Raw genomic sequence first — 21,180 nt, 5'->3', positions numbered from 1 at the left:
AATAAGATGGGGGGAGTATGAAATGTGGAACCTTAGAGGGTGGACTAAGAAGGGGGTAAGTAGGGTTGGGGATTTAGCTCAGTGGTAGAGCGCTAGCCTAGGAAGCGCAAGGCCCTGGGTTCGGTCCCCAGCTCCGAACAAAAGAACCAAAAAAAAAAAAAAAAAGAAGGGGGTAAGTAAGTAAATAAATAAATAAAACTAAAATGTGAGCTAGTGCTAAAAAGAAAACTTGGAGTGAAATTTCTAAAACTTTGAAATAAAAAAGGCTCACACTCAGTGGGCTAATATACCATGTTTCTTAGATGTAACCCAATTTGGGGCTATTAATCTGAATAAAACTTACATTTGAGAAATGAAATAGATAATCTGTTTAACAAGCCCACCACACAGTTCAAAGACAAGGAAGACAAATTCAAGTCCAACGCACTGGAAACCTGCCTTGCTCTTCCAGTTCCTATGCTTTATGTAACATTTTAGATAATTTCTTCAAATGCGACCAAGACGTATGTGAAGGAAATGGTGCAGCAATGGAGAAAGTTGGAAAACAAGAACAAGTTTCAATCCCCATGCCGTGATTCAAGTAAGGTGCAAAAACCTGATTATATTTGTTCTAATTCCTAAACACTGAGATGTGACTTAGATACAATACCTAAGGTGACCAGTTGCATATTTCCTATGAAATGCGCTAAATAAGGAAAATAATGCCAATAAACTACAATAATTTCAACTTGATCAAAACAAGCAGCTCGTGCTTATTCAGCTTGTCACTGGGCCGTGGCTGCCCTCTTGTCCCTAAAGCCTAACTCTCTGGACTTGTATTTCCACTCATCCTCACCTCTCACTAATGACCTTCCAGCATACACAGCAATGGCATGAAGTTTATGGAAATATTAACCAACATCTGATTTGAGCTATAAGGCCTAGTCCATGAGATGGAACCCATACCAGACTCTGCTTGGGTGACCCAGAACCTGAGACTGGAAAACCTAAGAACCTAGAATAAAATCGAAAACTATTAAAAGAATGAAGCAATAAAATGACTCCTAGTGACATTCTCCTGTACCCAGAGATCAGCGCCTTATTCAACCATCACCAGAGAAGCTTTCTCCTGATGCAGATGAGAACACCCACAACCAGACATTTCACAGAGAGTGAGAGACTTTGGAACACTCACTCCTTAATGGGATGTCTCCATCAAATCCCTACCCTCAGGACTCAGAGAACCTTGCAGAAGAGGATGCAAAGAAGAAGTAAAAGCCAGAGGGAATGGAGGACACTGTAAAAACCAAGGCCCTTCTACTTCAACATGATCCATGCACATATGAATTCACAGAGACTGAGGCAACATTCACGGGGCCAGCAAAGAGCCTTTGGGGTATACATTATGGCTTTTGGTTTAATGTTTTTATGAGATTCCTGAGTGTGCAAACAAGTGGGTCTCTTTGTCTATATCTGGGGGGAGGGGTACACACATGAGTGCATACACCTTTTCATGGTTTCTTTTCCTTCTGTTTGTTTCCCATTTCAAAGTGCAAGATTCTGTTTTATCATTTTATTTTATTATTATTATCATCCCTCAGAAGCCTGTCTGTTTTCTAATGAGAGACAGAACATAGGCAGTGGTGAATCTGGATAAAGGGAAGATGGGGAGGCACTGGGAGGACTGGAGAAAGGGGAAACCATGATCAAGCCATATTATATGAAAATGTTTTATTTTCAATAGAAGGGGGAAAAATAAAAGTTCTAAGCAAAAATGAAAACATGGTAGCTCGTTCCTATAGTCACAGGAGGGGCACAGAGCTAGGAGGAATGCCACAGCTTGAGGTCAGCCTGGGCAACTTTGGAGAGACAGAGTTATATAGCAAGACCTTGTATCTCCAAACCAAGAGAAATCCATCAGTGTAATAGATAAAGTGACTGTCATCAAGCCTCGGCCACCTGCTTTACACTGATGTTAGGTTACATACACTCACAGGAAGGTACAACCTCTAACACTGTACATGTGGAAAGTAGCTTAGCAGATGTCTGAGTTTTAGCTTTATGTACCGTATTTTCTTGCAGCCCAAAATCTAGGCTTGTATTTAATGGTGGAAGTTAAAAACTGACTTTATAAGCAGCTTCTGCTAATAGGAAGATAAGAACGTGTCCACAAGAGAGTTCCTCCAAGGGAGACCTTCTGGTGGAAACCATTTGGTAGTCAGCTGGGAACAGTACTGCCTGCAACTCACTGTACATCGAACAGCAGAGCTCTGAACACATAGACTCACTGTCCTTCCAAATGAGGCTGCCCTCACCTTCAAGGTCAGGACCATAAGCCCTGCAGGTCCTTAGGCAGCAAAGACAGGACACACAAACTCTGCAGCGTGCAGCATGATTTGAATAAATGGTTTGACTAACTCAGGTTGAAGGCCAAACATTTTGAAGAAATGTGTTGGGCTATAAATCATTCAAGTGAAAGTTAGGGGAGAAGGTTCTTCCTTTTTGGAAGTTGGGAAGTTTGCTGTTCTAAAGGCTACAAGCTCAGCAGAACTGAAGAACCCATTGAAAAACAGTTGTACAATGGAAGGATTTCTTTACAGGGAGTGTCTTTACTAGAGAAAATGATCACAATTATTTGTGATGTGGTTTATTGGGGAAACAAAGCAGACTTGGTCTACAATGATTTTGGTTGCTGGATTAAAAAGGTAAATAAAGACCACACTCACTGTGGTTGGTCTCACCTCCTTCTAACTAGCTGTAAATAATAGTCACTCTGTATAAACAAATTATTACTGAAATAAAACATTATGTCTCATAATTATTTTTATTTTCTATACTTAAATGAAATCTATGTTTTTATATTAATTAATAATTTGTCCAATTCTTTATTTCATTTTCATTTTTTCTGGGATGTTGAGAAGAAATGCAACAAATGCTGTTCACAGATATATATTCTTGTATTTTGTAGTCTTTTAAAAATAGAAAATTAACTTAGGCTTCTAGTAAAAAGAGAGAACTATACTCCAAGCCTGAGGTCAGGCATGGATGTAAAATGGCAGACAACATCATGCTGGCCATATGCAGATATCTCACGTTTCATGCTTAAGAAGTACAGCCTCTGAAATTTTCATTTTATAATACACATTTATAAGCACACAACACAGTGTGCTATAGAAAGAGCACATGGAGTTGGGAAGAGGCATACAGAGATGAAGAGATAAGGGGACGTGGAAAGAAAATGGGTGAATGGTATGATCTAAATTCAGTGTGTGTGTGTGTGTGTGTGTGTGTGTGTGTGTGTGTGTGTGTGTGTGTGTGTGTGGTGTAATTCTCAAAGCATGAATAAAATACAAAGAAACCATAAAATAAAATCATAGTTAAATTCAATGAAAAGCTAGGGAAGAAAATAGATTCAAGAACTCAATTGAGGAGCACACATGTTAAAATTTATATTTCTAGAAACAGATAGTCCTCCGAAAATTTCAGAAATAAACTTCAATTTGAAACCAAAAGAAGAAGGAGGAGGAAGAGGAGGAGGAGGAGGAGGAGAACAACAACAACAACAACAACAACAAGTGTTGTGTAGCCTGTATTTGTCTACATTGTAACCCTACAATAAAATATCCATGGTAATCCAGTGATATGACTTTATGGTGAGTTTCCTTAATTATCCAAGTGCAAATTACTTTCTTCTAAATCAGTGGTTCTCAACCTTCCTGATGCTGTGACCCTTTAATACAGTTCATTAGGTTGTGTTGACCCCAACCATAAAATTATTTTCACTGTTATGTTATAACTTTGCTACAGTTATGAATCACACTGAAAATATCTGATATGCAGGATATCTGATATGTGGCTCCTGTAAAAAACATTGACCCCAAAAGAATCACAACCCACAGGTTAAGAACCCCTGGTCTGAATATTCTTCACATTTTAAAATAGACAAAGGTGTTCATATCCCTGTTTTTAGAGGTAAGAAAGGCAAAACTATTTTGACTTTTTAATTAGAAAGTTCATAGAACATCTCTCCTTTATATTTTGATTACATAATTTGGTCTTACGATAAGCATGCCATTATTTTATGAGGATGGATACATATTATCTTGTCTTCACTCTTTTTGCAAGTTTTTGATGTGAAAAATATCTATTAAGCACCAAAGATGATTCAATATTTTAAAAACATCTATGGTAGAAAATTGGGAAGATGAAATTCAAAAGAAAACGCATGGTATAGTATAGAACAAGTCTGGATGTTCTTTAAATGACCTAGGCTTAATTCCAATCATTCTAAGTCCTGTCCCAAGTCAATCATCTTATACATTATTATTATTTTGAAATTTGCAGTGCTGGGAATCACTAAGCCAATCCTCTGTCTTGTTAATTGTTGAACCGTTCTGCCTCTATGGGCTTTGCTCACATCAACTAAGAGAATTATAAGGTACAGCCAAAGCCATTGCCAACATGAATTTTATGTTCATTGTATCTGGATACTTATATAATTATTAGAAAACAAGCAGCTGCCTTACTTCAGTAACGAAGAATTTATTGATGTTTTTCAGTATCAAGGAACAATTCCAAATCTATGCTGCAACTGCTTTGTCTTGGAAACAAGCAAAAACAAACGCAGATTTCCCTCTTTCCTTTCGATTCCAACACTATAATGGCCTCCATATCTTACTGTCTCTGCTCTCTGCTACTCTGTTTTCTAATGGCTTGCACATGGCTCTATTGCAAGAGTCCCAAGACAGTGAATTCAGAAAATGACAGTACATGATACTTCAATTTAGGCAACTATGTAAACTCCTGAAAGAAAAAAACTAAGGTTTTCTTCAATTTCTGACATTATTTCCTCCTCTTGTTTCCCTTAATGGGATCTGCTGTAATGAAAGCCAGCGGTGAAGATCCAAAGCAATGCCGTTTCTTTCTGGAGTGCCAAGGAGTGAGGATAAGCTTGGTATCTCAGATACACCTGCATTTACAGAAGCGGCTCCAATTTACAGACACATGTGAGTCTTCTGTGGCTGTGTCTTAACGTCAGACTTATATGCTAGATCCCCTAGTATCGATCAGGTTCCACATTCCATGGGCTAGAAACATGATAATAATTATTAACGAGATATAGTTACGTTAGTGATTACTATGAACAAACAGGATCCAAAAGCTATGACATTGATCATAATATTTATATGATATATACGTTAAAGAAAACCACCAAGGTGGCTTATAAGTAAACTCTAAAAACAGATACAGAACGAAATGGCGTTGGGCTTCATGAGTACCCTCGCACTGGGATGTTCATGTGTCTTGCAGAGCTGATGACTTGCTCAAACCGTCCCATGCTTTCTTCGATGGAGCAGTTAATGTTCTTCTTGCTGAAAGATTCTGAAGCAGCACCAAACACTGCTATCTCCGTGGCCCCAGCGGCAACCTGAAAGACACAGTTTACAGCCCAAAGCTGACAAGCGTTAGAGTCTTGTGAATGACGGCAGAGGGTGAGAAGGCAGACAACTCAAGCGCATGCCTAGGTTCATACGTAGCCTTAAAGTTTAAAGCCAGGTTCTTCTCATTTTGCTATTCACACTGTTTTGAAACAGAGAAGTACGTCATGGTAACAAAAATCTACGAACTACAGTATTCTTAGGATTATGAGATGCGTGAAACTGTGATGACGATCCAGTTAAGTCTGTCTTTCTTTCATCATGTTACCCTCAAAACACTTTAATCATAATTATGGGGGGAAAATGTGTGCCCCCACTAAAGCCAGCATTTTTATAGAGAACATTATTTTAAAGCCAAAATATTATTGGAAGAGAAGAAACAAACAAACAATTTCCGGTTCCCCTTTCTTCCTACAATCCAACAGAGAATGACTTCCCATTTCATCACTTAGCTTTTGCCTCCAAAACTAATCGTAGTTCCTAATTAGCTGCTGTGGCTTTGTATCCTGACTACCAAAGCCATGGCTTACGCGACTAATGTGCAAGTCCATTTGCTAGTCTTCAGCTCTAATAACCGAATCGACTCTACTTTCCTTTTTGTTGGGTTTGTAGCACCCACAGCTTTTGTGGTAATACGTTTTGCAATTGTTAGGCCCTCTAGAGTTCTCAGACGCAATTGTAAGATTTCCTGTTAATGTCTCACTCGCTGTCTGACTAGTTTTAAATGTGTTCTCCTCCCTGATTGCCTGTTAATACCCTTAAAAAGGAAAACATAATTTATCTTTCTTTCAACATTTAGAAGATACTTTTTTGTTCCTCTGTTCAAATATGATTATGAATCCTCTGAAATAAATTTTCTATTTTGTTAAATACTTAAACTTTGCCATTAATATTAGAACTTTGCCTCTTTTTTTTATTCAATATAAAAACCCCTGCAACTATTATTGGACTTCTTTCATGAACGCAGCACAAAGAAACTTGTTTGCCATCCAGTCTCAGGCAGCCATTCAGTTAGTGAGCCATGCTTTGATCGCCAACACAGAACTCCCACCCAAGCCAACATTTATTCTATTGTTAAGCTATTGTTGGGACATATCCAAAGTATTTTCTCCAAAATGGGGACTTTCACTTCTTTGGGAAGACTTGATTGCAACAATATTATTTTATTTTATAAAGCCATAAAATTACATCAAGTCAAATGTAAGATAAATGTCTCTAACGGCACATATACAAACAGGTAACGTATTGAATAGATACTTACAACCTCAATGCAGCATAGTACCGAATACAGAACCTAAAATACTTACCGACATAAGGAATATATACTCTAATGCCTTTACAACAAACATATGTAAAGGTAATACAATATTTTACATTTTTACATTAAAGTAATGTGATTCTTCATGTGTGTGTGTGTATGTGTGTGTGTATGTGTGTGTGTGTGTAGTCATTAAAACTCTTATCTAAATCACATGAATCTCAAAACCACATAGAATCACAAGAAATAAAAAAGGAGAGGGATAAAGAGAAAAGTCATTACAAGAAGATACAGAAGCAATGATTAGTTTCAGTCTAAGAGTCCACAAAAACAAAAGCTGGCCCTAAAATGTTGACAAAACATTTATTTCAGGAATATTGATGATTATAACACTTATCGGTAAATATTTAAGATATACCCTGTAATAGAGGAGCACAAAATATACTTTAAAATTTCCATCCCAAATAGAGCATTACTTTTCTGTTCAATACTTAAGTAGTTACACTGAAAGACCTATATGAGGAGTCTGTTAGGTCCTAACGGTGCCATGGGGGTCTTGATCTCTACAAGTTCATGTTAGTTTATAAGCAGAGTGATTACATATGAAGACTGGTAGATTACATAGGACAGCATTTTAACTGTTAAATGTCTTCAAAACAATAAAGGCATTTATGGAGAAAATTCCACACTTACAGCATGCTGCAAACCCTGAAGATTAGGTACAAGGACAGGATAGCGAACTCCTGGATACTGATGAATGCCTCCCATCACTTCAGCATGGTCAGCCATCTTAAATATATAATAGTTATATGTAAGTACAGAAATGAGTGAGACATCAAATACATGATTGACCTTCTGTGCAAGTTAACATGACACATAAAACATATGCTGTAAATTACTGTCTGACAATAAGGAGTATTCACATGTAGATAAGGAAAAGTATTTCTTACTGTCATAAATGGATTAGAACAAGGCATGACCTTACTAATTCACAGAGAAGGATCTGACTAGGTGGGTAGTGCGGAGAAACAGGATTCTCGCCATTTTCTTGCAGTCATGGTAATCCAAGCATCAGGCACTCATGATAGTATGGAAAATTTGAAAGGCAAAACACAGTTGTTCTTTTTATTGTCATACAAAACGTTGTGCCTAACTTTTCAGTGCACAAAATTTTACAGTGTTTAAGAACATATAAATTGTATGACACCATTAAAATCATTTAACAAGTATCTGGTACCAATAACCAATGTCATTGGGTTAACATACATGTTCCAGTTAGTAGTGGTTGAAATGTTTTGTGTAGTATTATATGATTGCTCTCTGTTCTTACATACGAAGAACTAAATGAACAGTGCTTGGAACCAAATTAAATCACACTATCAAAGTATATTTTATGAGTCTACTAAAAATTAAATTTGGATTAAAATTGCAAATTTACAAAGTCAAAAAATAATATCTTGATACAATAATCTAATACTAAGGTCACATAGAAAAATCACATGTTTTGTCATGAGGATTACATATTTAAAAGTGTGGGTGCTTCTGTGATAACCCTCCTTATCGTTTTCCCTGTGACCTGGGTAGCGGGCTACATGTACTGTCAGATTTTGAAGTACACATCTGTAATGTGCATGATAGACTATCCACACTAAGAACTAAATGAAGAATATGCAACTAAACTGTATTCATATTATGGCACAAAAATGAGTATAAAGATAGTACGTAAGGAATGAAAAGGACACCAGACCAGTGGAGAAAGCTGTGTTAACAGACGCCGACCCCAGACTACTTCCTTCAAATGGCAGACAGCGGGGGAAACAAACTATTAATCCTCTGTACTCATCTTATATTTTATCATGATCACATGTTGTTTTTAATTAACAAAAGCACACCAATAAAAATATAAATCTTTTGTTTATGCACACACAGAAACCTCAAAGCTCACCCCTAGTGACACACTTCTTCCAACAAAGCCACACCTCCCAAACCTTTCAAATAGTACCACTCCCTAAGTGTTCAAATATATAATCCTATGGGGCCATTCTTATTCAAATACCAATATAAGGGCTCAGTGTTGTATGTAATTTTACATGCAACAGCTCAGAATGAACAAATGTTAGTATGAGAGTCCAAAAAGTTTAAGCAGAATACAGACTATTTACTAGGGGCTTGAATGTGATGCATTATAGTTTCTATAAGATCATCCATGGTGATATTTCTGATCTCTTATACTTTTCCGAGTTCTCTCCCCCATTGATGAAGATGTAGATTATATTCATTCCCTTGAAGGTGGGCATGCTGTGGATGTTCTGAACAATACTTTATAGTGGCAAGGTTTTTTTATGTGGCTTCTGAAACTAGGTTATAAGAAAAGAACATTTCCCCTTTAGGGAAAGACACTCTGAAGAAATCAGCCAATATGGAAGTGGAAATCCCAAATCACCTATGCAGTGGCCACAAAAGACGCAGCCCTCATGCAGAATATGCACAAAGATAAATAGAGGGCCTAGAGAACAACGAGGGTCATTCCTTAGATCTATGAATAAAGCAGCCTACAGATGGCTCTAGCCAAAAAAGAGTTCAGTCATATGGCTGTGATCCTAGACACCATGGAATAAAGACAACGTCCCCGTCATGCCCTGGTCAAATTCCAATCCACAGACTTACGGTAGACAACATATATTGATTTCTACCACCTACATCTCAAATAACTCATTACATAGGAATAAAAGGAGTGGGAAAATGGATATGGTCCACCGAGAGGACTTATGTGGGGTTTCAGCGAAAGCGGTCATTTGACATCATACTAAAAATGTAAGAGGAAGCAGGGACCATACTCTGTGAAATATTTTTGAATTGGGTTTATATTAGTCAAAAACTCTTAATTTATCTTGAATGCAAAACATAAATACAGAGAAAGGGTATTCAAATAGAGAAAAGATTGAAATAAATTCAGAATTGCAACTGAATCCCAGGGAGGTGTGAAAGTCATCCCATAAAGATGGGAGGCAATTCTCAGGCACGTTTGAAAGTCCAGTGAGTCATGAATGGTCTCTGCTATAAAGACACAAGAGTTGGCCAAAAACTCACGAAGAAAAATTACTAAGACTAACATAAAAGATGTATTTTATTCAAAAACTTAATCCCTACTATTTCATAGCTTTAAAAAATACATTAATAGTAAAGATGCCTAAAAAAGACATTGTGACATATTATTAGCTATATATGTAAAATTACATATACATTTATGGTTTAATATAGTATATATAATATAATACAGATATTATATACACACATTAATACATATATTATATATAATATTTAAAAACATAAGTCCATTTATAAATACATGGTTTAGATAAATATTTTCTATGTGACCTGCAAATGCTCTTCCCAAGAGCCACGGGCAATATAGCAAAAGCCTCAAATAAGCCATGAGAATTTCCCTTCAGAGTTTTAGGTCAAAGTTGTCCAAGAAACTCTCAAAACATCATAGGAAACTGCTGTTGCCATTGGTTGTCTCCTTGAGGTTGAAGGTAAGTCCCTATTGCTGACAACACTGAAATCTTTGGGATCACACCTGAAAGCATCCTTCCTGAAGATTAGCTTTCATGGGTCCAGAAGGCTCCTTGAAGGATTTCAAGGGAGGAAAGCAAACAATAGCTACGCAGCGCTGGTGCTTATGAGCTAAAACAACAATGAGCATGGAAGATATCCCTAGGGGTACAGTGGTGGTACCCATACTTGGGGAGTAATGAGCAGCCCTCTGACGTGACTTCCCAGCCAGCTCGACAAGGGTTAACTCATGTGTGGTATTGGAAACCAAGCCATATGTCTGAGGCTAGTGAGGCCATGGATCTTGGAGGATTACCTCCAAATACCACTTTACTCAGTCAGCATAATTCCTAACCACATTCTAAATATGTGTCCTTATGCCCACCGATAAGAGTCCGTGTCGCCCCTTATCATAGGCATGTCCCCTTATGCCAGATAGAGACCATTACAGAAAACCACAACCCAAGTACAGGGAACAAGTGACTGTGAAGTTAAAATAAACCATATACAAACCTATTTTTTAAATTGTAAACATAATTTATCTCCAAAACATTCATGTCCCTGTTGTACCAGTTATCACATCTTGCCAGACAGACTTATACCTATGAACATGTAACTGTCCTTTTTCCCTACCTACTGGCGTCTTGAAGCATTTGCTTTTGGTCACTATCAATCCAGAACAATATTCAAATCTTATTGAACTAAAAGTAAATAATTCTGGACTTTATTGTTCAGAGTCTCCTCTGGTCAGGCCTGCCAGTGCTATTTTCTGCATGCAGGGGTACAGTGAGAAAGACAGACAGATAAGAGAACATGCAATTAGAATTACTAGACACGTATTCTTTCCCAAAAAGTGGGCCTCATATCCAACCAAGGAGTAATTGAAATCCCCAAAACATTCAAGTCACTATGGAAGATACCAGTGCCCTTATCTAACCAGGCAGTTCAGTATTGTAGCACACAGTACCTTAGAGCTAGATTTGAAGATTCTTCTCCTCGGAAAACCTCCATAGCAACTTATGGAACTAGGAAAATATAGTGGCGCTAAAAAAAGTAATGTTGGGCAAAAAAGTAATTGACGTAAGTCAAATACTGAAGAAAAATGTTTTACGAAGTGATCGCCGATATTCGTCTCAGTTTTAAAAGTGTTATTATACCTAATTTACAGATGCTTGTCATAGTGTTAAGGCTTACATTTCTGTAACTTAATGAGTTATGTTTTTATCATTAAAATTTCACATTCGTTTCCCTACCCAAATAGACTCTTGTACCATAATTATTTTTGTGGAAGCAAGTCCTCCAGTTTCACACACTCAGGAAGGAAGCTCCTTACCAGTGGGTGTTGCTTATTTTTAGTATCTCTATAGTAGCTCCACACATACCTACTTCCTATTTTCTCCTAACACACCAGCTTAAATTTTCCCAGGAAACAGACTTATACCTATGAACATGTAACTGTCCTTTCTCCCTACCTACTGGCATCTTGAAGCATTTGCTTTTGGTCACTATCAATCCAGAACAATATTAAAATCTTATTGAACTAAAAGTAAATAATGCTGGACTTTATTGTTCAGAGTCTCCTCTGGCCAGGCCTGCCAGTGTTATTTTCTGCATACAGTGAGGAAGACAGACAGATAAGAGAACATGCAATTTCTTCAACACCTGCCATCGATTAGTGCAGAAACATAAATGATGTGCTTTCAGATCCTATAACTCAAAAGCCAATATGAGCAGTAATTCCTCTTAAAGGTAATATTTGGAAACTCGGTAATGGGAAAAAAAATGAGACTCGAGCGCTTCCTGACAATCCTGGGTAAGAGGGCTGTAGGCAGCTCTGAATAGCACTGTAGCCTGGGTCCTGTAACCATGTCCCATTCATAGACGCCTAGCACAAACCTCATCTATCTTAGCCTCGGTAGCACAGAGGAAATCTTGGTCTGCTTGAAGAAGTAAGACACTCTTAATAAATCACGGCCTTACAATAATAAACACAGGAAATCTCTGGAAAATTGAACATCCTTTTTTTTTCCCCTACCCAATACCCTGCTTGGCTGCCAAAGCTAAAACTGTCTGACACCATATTCACAAAACTTAAAGCCTTAAGTCCAGAAGCCTTAAAACTCATTCGGTCTGGTGTATAATTTCCTGTCCTTCTTTCTTCAACGTTACCTCTGTATGAGATGGACAGTTGCAGCACCCTCTCTCGGATGGAATGTTGGTGTCTCAAAATCTTCCACACACAACTTCCCCTACTCTGTCCTTGTGAAAACAAGAGATGCTAATCACAATTCATGATGGCTACAAATTTCATTACAAGATAAACATCACCTACAGGAATGGATTTGTGGGCTTAAAACTGTAACACTGACGTCTTAGAGGGAAGAAATGAAAAGTTTGCTTTATCCAGGAACATTTCCCAGTTCACAAAGACAAACATAGCAATTACACACTAGTTATTCTTTACGAGGGTCAGTGCCTTTGTAACTACCTGCCTGCTCTTCCAATATTAAAAATATCACGTTCCAAACATCATTCTAAAAGAGTAAGGGCAAAAAGTCTCAAAGCTCCCAGAATAATTTTCCTTCTGTGCCTGTGTAATTGTGTTGTTGTCTCTCATGTATTATGCTTCTGCATACGACAATAATGCTGCCACTGCTGTAATTTCCCTTGCATGGAAGCATGAGCAATTTTTAAAATAGTGGAGCAAATTACTTTCAGTATGTTATGTTAATGGGGTTTTGTATTCTTAATGCTTTAAAGCTACAGCCCTGTGGAGAGCTGGAGCAGAGAGTGTACGTCTGGGTTACGAGGTTAATAACTCAGGAGAAAGGGCTAGGACAAAAGCAAGGTCCCACTACCGTAGACAGCATTGCTGCTGCTTGTAAGCTTGGATATAATGAGGACGTTGGAGATTTTTGTTTTAGTAAAGGAGGAAGGCAGCTTACCCAATGACAACCCACTCAGCAGATGCTAATTGTGTGGCTCTGCCAGATTGTAACTCATTTGTAGTCACCTGATTTTTTTTCAAGCTCTTCGTATGTTGCTATTAATTTTCCAAGCAACTGTATCCCACCTCCACCCACCTTAACATTATAATTACAGAGTTGGGCCTACACTGTTATGCAGCTTTGAGTCTAACAAAGAGCTCTATACAGTTTTTAATACAGAAAAAAATAAAAGCATTGAGTGGGAGAATGAATAAGTGGAAAGCTTCCAACACAGAGAGAACTGAAAACGCTTTAGCAAATCATACCAGAAATGAGTAAAAATTAGGTCTCAGATTTTTCTACTTCTTCATCAGAAAGTACAAGTTAAACAACAGACATCATGGTATTCCCAAAGTACAGGGAGCCTGGAGAACATAGAGAAGGGGCGCACGTGTGTGTGTGTGTGTGTGTGTGTGTGTGTGTGTGTGTGTGTGTGTGTGTGTGTGTGTAGACTACTGGGCCACACCTTTCTATGTACCATAAGTAGATAAAATATAAGTTGAATCAACCTAAGATAAGTAGTATTAATGCTGGAGTATGATTAGCATCGATTTACTTCAACATATTTTTATTTCGAAGAATATTTTACTAAAACCTATAGTTTTTTTCAATGTCAAATTTTAATTCGTCTAGGACAGTTATTAGATTAATATCATTTTCCAAAATAATCCTCTGTATTAACAATAAGAACCCTTAAATCCATAGCTCTCATGGAACACTCTGCTACTCTAATAAATTTTCATCACAATCATCTTAATTATTATGAATCCACTATGTAAACCAGAAGCGCCCAAGCTCCTTTTATCCAGCTGTCTTGGCCACATTTTGTGCCTCCCACAGTTTACTGAACCTGGATGGCTCCTCTGTAGACTATCGATTGGAGACCAATCATCAAAATAGAGCAATCCAAAAGGAAAACTCTTAAAGTCAAAAATCAAATATTTCTGAGACAAAATAAGCCCTACTTGTTTTTGTCTTTTACATAATATATACAGATCTCTAAAATGTCAACATATAAATGATAATTGGAGAAGGCCAAAGTTCAGATAACTTCAGTTGCGCAGAAATAGGAAGGGATGTATTGAGAAGCTTAAGTGTTTCATTGTGAGGCAAGTGCTGGGAGAGTGAACCAGGGGATGAAATTACCAAGGTTCTTTAACACGTTTGAAATTATCAAGGAGTTTAAAAATGTTTTCAATTATATACAGAAGGGTCTTTTAATTGTTTAATTGACTAAAATGTTTTTGAAAGTTTATTTCTATTCTTCATAGCTAAACATAAAATATTGATAAAAAATAACCAACTCAATAAAACTGACTATAGGATGGGATGCAATGTTTCGGTTATAACATTTCATCCTGATTGCTTTTATACCTTTAAAGACAAAGCAAATCTAACTTATTAATGGAGAGGTAGCCAATAAAATTAATTATGTTATTGAAAAGAAGAGGACATAAATTTTTCAATGGAATAAATTTTAGAGTAAATGGAAGAAGCTAAGGTAAAATGGATTATACCTTCTGGTTAAACACTGAAAATCTAAACAGTGACACCACTAGAATGCAGTCAGCTTTGCTTTTCCTTTGGCACAGTAGTGAATGCATATTTTAGACAAGAAATTACTATTAAATGCCATGTGATATGATAAAATGTTACCAACCCTTTTCCAATTTTTATTGAAGATTAATTGTAATAAAGCTCAAGGCCAGGAAATATAGTACCAATTATGACAACTCTAATTTTTATCCATATTTTCATATCTTTCTGAGACAAACAAGGGAGTTTTAAAGATTTGTGAATCGGTTGCAAGCAGTTGTTTGCCCTGTATGACAGTTGAAGTTAATCAGTGGTTTCAAAACACACACACACACACACACACACACACACACACACAGAGAGAGAGAGAGAGAGAGAGAGAGAAAGAGAGAGAGAGAGAGAGAGAGAGAGAGAGAGAGGGGATTGCACAGCCCTTGCCATTTCTGACAGAGGAATATAGTAATTTACAATATCACTCTTGAAAAAAATGTACTAATGCCCATTGATACAGAAATGACAGTGGTGCAAGATAGAAAGGAAATTCATGCTAAATAGCCCAGTAGCTACCATAATATAATATGATCTTTTCATTCAGAAGGAAAAGGCTGCATATTTAGGAAATTTTTTAATATAATAACTTGTGAAAAACAGATTTTGTGCTAATGAAATGCACTAAATAATTAATACTTTTCATTTTGGGGGTACATTGGCTCTAGTTGTGAAAAGAGGCTTTACTCTCATTCACTTCTACTCGAAAATAAGAGCTTCTGTGGTAATAGTGTGTTAAGCTGGGCCATGCTGGGTGTGTCCTGTTCTACACTGGACACTTGACAGAGATGTTGGAGTGATTCTCGAGTGAGTGATTTCCAGCCTTTGTCCTCTCCTTGCCAGCTTGGACTGTGTGTTCAGACACAGAAGGGAAGTGGTGGAGATCTGCACAATAGATGCTGTGATGAAGGCCAAGCCTACGATGTGCCTTCAACAGTTTCTCCCTAGTGTCTGCCTTAACCTAAGCAGGGCAGAATGAGCAATAGATGGAGGCAGAAACTTTCCTTCTCATGTTGCGAGCCATTGAAGCAACATACTTTCCTTCACATAGCAACCAGAGTTGTTTTCTAGGCAAAACAAATTTATGAGGGAAATGTGCTACTGTGAGGTGAGAATGAAGAGCTAGTACTTACCATGCCAGGGCTAAAGTAAGGGTTCTTTTAAATTTAGGGGTTTTAGATTGCCCACTTTGTTCCTATTGGCTGCATTTATTTTTAATTACTACTACAATAAAGCAGATACTTAAATTATTTTTAGATCGGTTTTTAAAAATCAAACTGTGACACTTGAAAAGTCATGGTCCTTTATCACAAAGCCACACTTCAAAAAAAGTGGTGTCTTTCTTCTTTGAAATTTGGTGGGCTTTATAGCTTTCTAATAGGCTTGACAAATCAATGCTATATAGATTACAAGGACTGGCTATAAAAAGCGTATCACTTGTGAACCACTAAGCATCATCTTAGATATCTAAAAGAACCACACAGTAGAGGACCTCACAGACAGTTCAGAGAACACTTAGAAATAAGTAGTGCCCAGCCAGTCTCTACTGCCTAAACTACTTGTACTCTTGAGCTCTGCTCTAACCATTATCCACGTCATCTTACTACTAGTCCCTGATAAGTCTCTGGAGTGCCTAATTGAGTCTTAACTGAATTGTTTATGCTTCAAAGACATAAGCAAAACCAAACATTATTTTAAGTCACTAAACTTATAGAGTATTTCTTATGCAAACAATGGAAACCTAGTTAATTCAGTTGTCATGGATACGTGATAATTTACACATGTGTGAGTACATGCATGCAGAAATATTTGCACAGAAATATATGATGCAGCGTACACATTCAGTGAAAGAAAACACATTCAACTCATTAAAACAATCTACAGGGTCTACAGTTTATGCATTAAATGCTAGAATGAGAGAACAAAGCACATCTATTGTTTCCATGAAGGGCTAATATTACACTTGTAACACTGGGAAGCAGGTGTTAAGTTCAGTGGAATTCACATAGCATAATTTCTCCCATTTAATTTCAATAACCATGTACTATCATTTATATTATATCAATTATCATTCACTCCTAACCAGAGGACAAATACTGACAACATGGATGCATTTGACATGTACAAAAAGCAATATGCTTGTGTAAATTCATAGGCAAAAAACGATACCATCATTTAGAACCCTGCTTCTACGGAAAATATGCCATTTGATTTCTCCATATCAATCTTTTTCTAGAAAGGATGATTAATGTTTTATAGCAGGAATGCCAGTTTTGAAGAGGAAAACGATAAGATTATCTCAATACGGTTATTCTTGGTGATGTAAATGTTTGGTTCCGAAAGCTGTTAGAATTCATTAAATAGATCTATCTCGGTTACAAAAGTCTAAGATGGACCTACAGGTATTGACTGTGAGGAGGACAGTGAGTCACAGGTCACGATGAGGCTTTGACTTCCATGTCAGCATCTAGCAATCCAAGGCTAAGCACAAAAATGTGCAATTCATGCAATTGCCCTTTGGGAAGACTTTGGGTTAAATGTTTCTTCCCTATAGTCTGTCACTCCATGATTCTGGGTAACACCCAGGGTTCCTGTTTAATACCAAGGACGCCTGGGTGATAAGGTAAACAGAGTAATACCAGAAAATAGAAAATATGGCCTTAGTTAATTTGTCCAGGATCCCTTTTGTGAAATGACATGGGCTATGTGAGGTAGACCATAAGCAGAGTGGATGTCCTTTCATTGGACTCATCCTGATACTTTCTGTTGCCTTGACATACAACCATGTATAAGCCAGCTCTCTCTCTCTCTCTCTCTCTCTCTCTCTCTCTCTCTCTCTCTCTCTCTCTCTCTCTCTCTCTCCCCCTCTCCTCTCCTCTCCTTTCTTTTCTCCCTCTCCCCTCTCCCCCTCCCCTCCCCCTTCTCTCTACTCCTCCCCTCTCCCCTCTCCCCTCCTCTCTCTCTCTCTCTCTCTCTCCTCTCCTCTCCTCTCCTCTCCTTTCTCTTCTCCCTCTCCCCTCTCCCCTGTCCCTCTCCCCTCTTCCCTCTCCCCTCTTCCCTCTCCCCTCTTCTCTCTCCTCTCCCCTCTTCTCTCTCTCTCTCCTCTCCTCTCCTTTCTCTTCTCCCTCTCCCCTCTCCCCTCTCCCCTCTCCCCTCTCCCCTCTCTCCTCTCACCTCTCACCTCTCACCTCTCCCCTCTCCCCTCTCCCCTCTCCCCTCTCCCCTCTCCCCTCTCTCCTCTCACCTCTCACCTCTCCCCTCTCCTCTCTCTTTCTCTATCTCTCTCTCCCTCCCTCCTTCCCTCCACAAAATTATTATCTACCTACCCTCTTACCATCTACACTCCTTATAAAGAACATAATGACTAAAGCAGACCAGATGCAAAAGATGTGGTCTTTTACATTTCATAAATGCAAACTTAAACCTGGTTTGTCAATCTAGTAAATGTACTTCCATTTCAATAAAGAATGATTTGTCCTCTGCAGTGGAATGAGCATGTGGGACAGGCTACAGGGGGCTCCTGGCTGACGTGTACCTTGACCCTACTTTTAAGTGTTAGAGTGACTTGTAAAAAGAGAATGCTACAATCTTTTATGTACATTTTTTCTACTTTTGTAAAGAAAACTCACTTCTATCCCTTTGGGAAGACTTCTTATCCATGTGTTCCAATAGGTAAAAGCTTCGTCAGGGACAAATAATATGTATAACTGAGCCATTGCATTTTATATATATATAAATATATATATATAATGTTACAAGCTTAATTTATTTTTATTTTCAAGCAAAGTAGCATTCATTTTAATAATTTATATGAATAAAAACACAAATCAAAAGAGTAAATATCTAACACAAAGAATTTAGCTCACTTTAGAAACCATGATAGTTACAATAATTTAAATAGCTTACTATTAACAGGCACATTCCAAATGTGCAGGAAATCTGTTTTTAATGTGTTTTCTTTCTCATGCTATTGTGTGTTCCATGTAAGCGAGGGGATACCTGGACTAATTTCAAATATTCTTATATTACATGTCACTCTAAGGAAATTTTTTTCCAGATAAGTTATAAAGAACATGTATTTCTTAATGGCAGGCATTTTATCATCTGTGATCATTTAAATTATAGGTGTAGGATCCCGTTTTATATGGCACCCTGCTACTGCAGACCTTTTCTTTAAGCTATTTGAGTTAGACAGCTCCTGCCAAACAAAACAGTGGGAGGGAAACTGTAAAAAAGCTTTAAAATGCTAAAAAAAGAAATAAGCGAAGAAACAGCAATCTAAACATTAGCTGGAGGACTATTCCCATGACCTGCATCTGATGCAGATCAGCTCCAGGGAAGCTCGGGGCTTACAGAAAGCCAAGAGGACCTTAGACATTGTCTAGGATACTGGCAGTGAAGGCACCGTCTTTAGACAACACACAGGCAGTTGTCTATACCAAATTATGGAATGCTAATCTCAGTATTTTCAAGGTCTGTACTACATGATATTCTTCTAGAATGAGAATGGAAGAATTTAAAAGAGAAAGTTTTCCAATGTACATGCAATGAAATCTAAAGCAGCCATGCAAAGAAGACCAAAGAATAATTACCCGTAAGTCTGCCTTAGGAGAAACACTCCATGTGTAGTATAAGGTAAAACAAGGCTACTGTGACTTTGAAAGGTGAGGTTTATAATATTTATCTTTGTTTCAGGCACACTGCTCTTTTGTGGCTGTGTGATTTATTTAAATCTCTTTCTTCTTTAGATCCATGTAACCAGATGAAGCTCAAAACGAACCCATACTAATAAAAGTCATGATGGAAAACATTATTGAACACTAGTCAGGAGGTAAGCCGCGTGATCATGCACACACAGGGGCCATTGATGTGACTGACCCTTTGTGGCTACCCACAGCATCCTGTACTGCAGGCAAGTGTGGTAGGGTTTCTAAGGTTCAGGGAGATTCAATCGCTTACTCAAAGGAACGTCACACTGTGGATAAGGGCACGATTCTAGAACCATCAGTCCTCATCACAGATGTCCTCGGGAACTATGCGAAGCAATTCAGTCAACTTATTTAATATTACATAGAGTATAAAATGGGCTCATTAATTTTCAGTAGGCTAATTCCCAGATTCAACTAGGGACCACATGCAAAATAAATCCTGTCATTTTATATTCCCATCACGTGTGTCTATTTAAGCTAGGCTGGGAGGCACGATCCAGCTCCTACTCATAGGGATAGTTCCTTTCACTTTCTTTTGTCATATTTTCTTGTCATTAGCTACAAGTGTGGCCTTTTAGAGATTGCTCTATTCTCATTCTCTCAGCTGTCTCTGTGAGCATCATTGGTGGGTCTGAAGGATAGTCTATAAATCAATTTTTACTATCATTTAATCACAGTAGCATGAAGTCATGGGCATCATCTTATTAGGAGAAGAATATTTTATATGCAACCTTTTAAATCACTGGGAAATTACAGAATCTTGATAATATCAAGATTTAATATCTGAAATGAAATTTTGGTTACAATTTATTATTAATTTTAGCAAGACCTATGCACTCTCCTATTGGTGTTGGCCAGGTGCTGCTATGTATTCAAATGCTAAATATTGTATCCCAAGATCTGGTTGCCCAAGGAAGAGCAAATTCTCAGGCACACCAGCTTTTGTTGTGTAAACCTTGCCAAGTTATCCCCAATGGGTTAATAAAGATACTGTTTCAGTTAAAGTTTCCATTGCTATGAAAAGATACTGTGACCAAGGCAACACTTATAAACACAAACATTAATTGGGGCTGGCTTATACTTTCAAAGGGTTAGTCCATTATCATCATAGCTGGAAGAGTGGCAGCCTGAGGGTTAGTCCATTATCATCATAGCTGGAAGAGTGGCAGCCTCCAAGCAGAAAAGGTGCTGGAGAAGAAGCTGAGAGTTCTTCATCTTGATTCAACAAAGCCAACCAGGAGAGACTGGCATCTTCAGGCAGCTAGGAGGAAGTGCTCGTTCCCAATGGATAGAACCTGAGCACAGGAAGAGACCCCCAAAGCCCACTCCAACAGTGACACACTTCCTCCGACAAGCCCACACCCCATAACAGTACTACTCCCTATAGCCAAGCATATTCAAACCACCACAGATGCCTCCAGCCTGGGCTGGGCAGAAGAGAAGTAGGTTAAGCTGTAATTCCTGACTTGGGGTATCAGGTAAGGACCATGAGGAGAGAAGAAAGGAGGAAGAAGGACATCGCCATGGATAGCATGGATCATAAGTGTGTGAGCAATGAGGGCTGGCATGACGAAGCAGGAACAGTGCAGACGTAACAGATGCAAGTTTGGAGATGTTGTCAGGGGAAGCAGACAAAGTAGCTTAGCGGGTTGATATCTGCCAAGCTGTGG

At 38.1% G+C, this 21,180-nt stretch overlaps 1 protein-coding gene across 6 annotated transcripts in view; it reads right to left on the bottom strand.

Annotated features, from left to right (window-relative positions):
- Positions 1-21,180, bottom strand: part of Hmgcll1 (3-hydroxy-3-methylglutaryl-CoA lyase like 1) — a 162,052-nt gene that overhangs the window by 98,901 nt on the left and 41,971 nt on the right. For all 6 annotated transcript variants that reach the window (XR_010054009.1, XM_063265886.1, XM_006243415.5 and 3 more), the window contains exons 4-5: positions 7,369-7,464; positions 5,259-5,407 (exon numbers count right to left, since the gene is read on the bottom strand). Coding sequence is in view for 5 of the 6 variants with exons in the window: in XM_063265886.1 (XP_063121956.1) it covers positions 5,259-5,407; positions 7,369-7,464 (245 nt within the window). In the remaining variant the exon portion in view is untranslated. The remainder of the gene's footprint in view (positions 1-5,258; positions 5,408-7,368; positions 7,465-21,180) is intronic.

Source organism: Rattus norvegicus, chromosome 8 (genome assembly GCF_036323735.1).
Source record: "Rattus norvegicus strain BN/NHsdMcwi chromosome 8, GRCr8, whole genome shotgun sequence".
Classification (NCBI taxonomy): Eukaryota; Metazoa; Chordata; class Mammalia; order Rodentia; family Muridae; genus Rattus; species Rattus norvegicus.
Note: the sequence above shows the minus strand (reverse complement) of the source record. Positions and strands in the feature narration are given on the sequence as shown.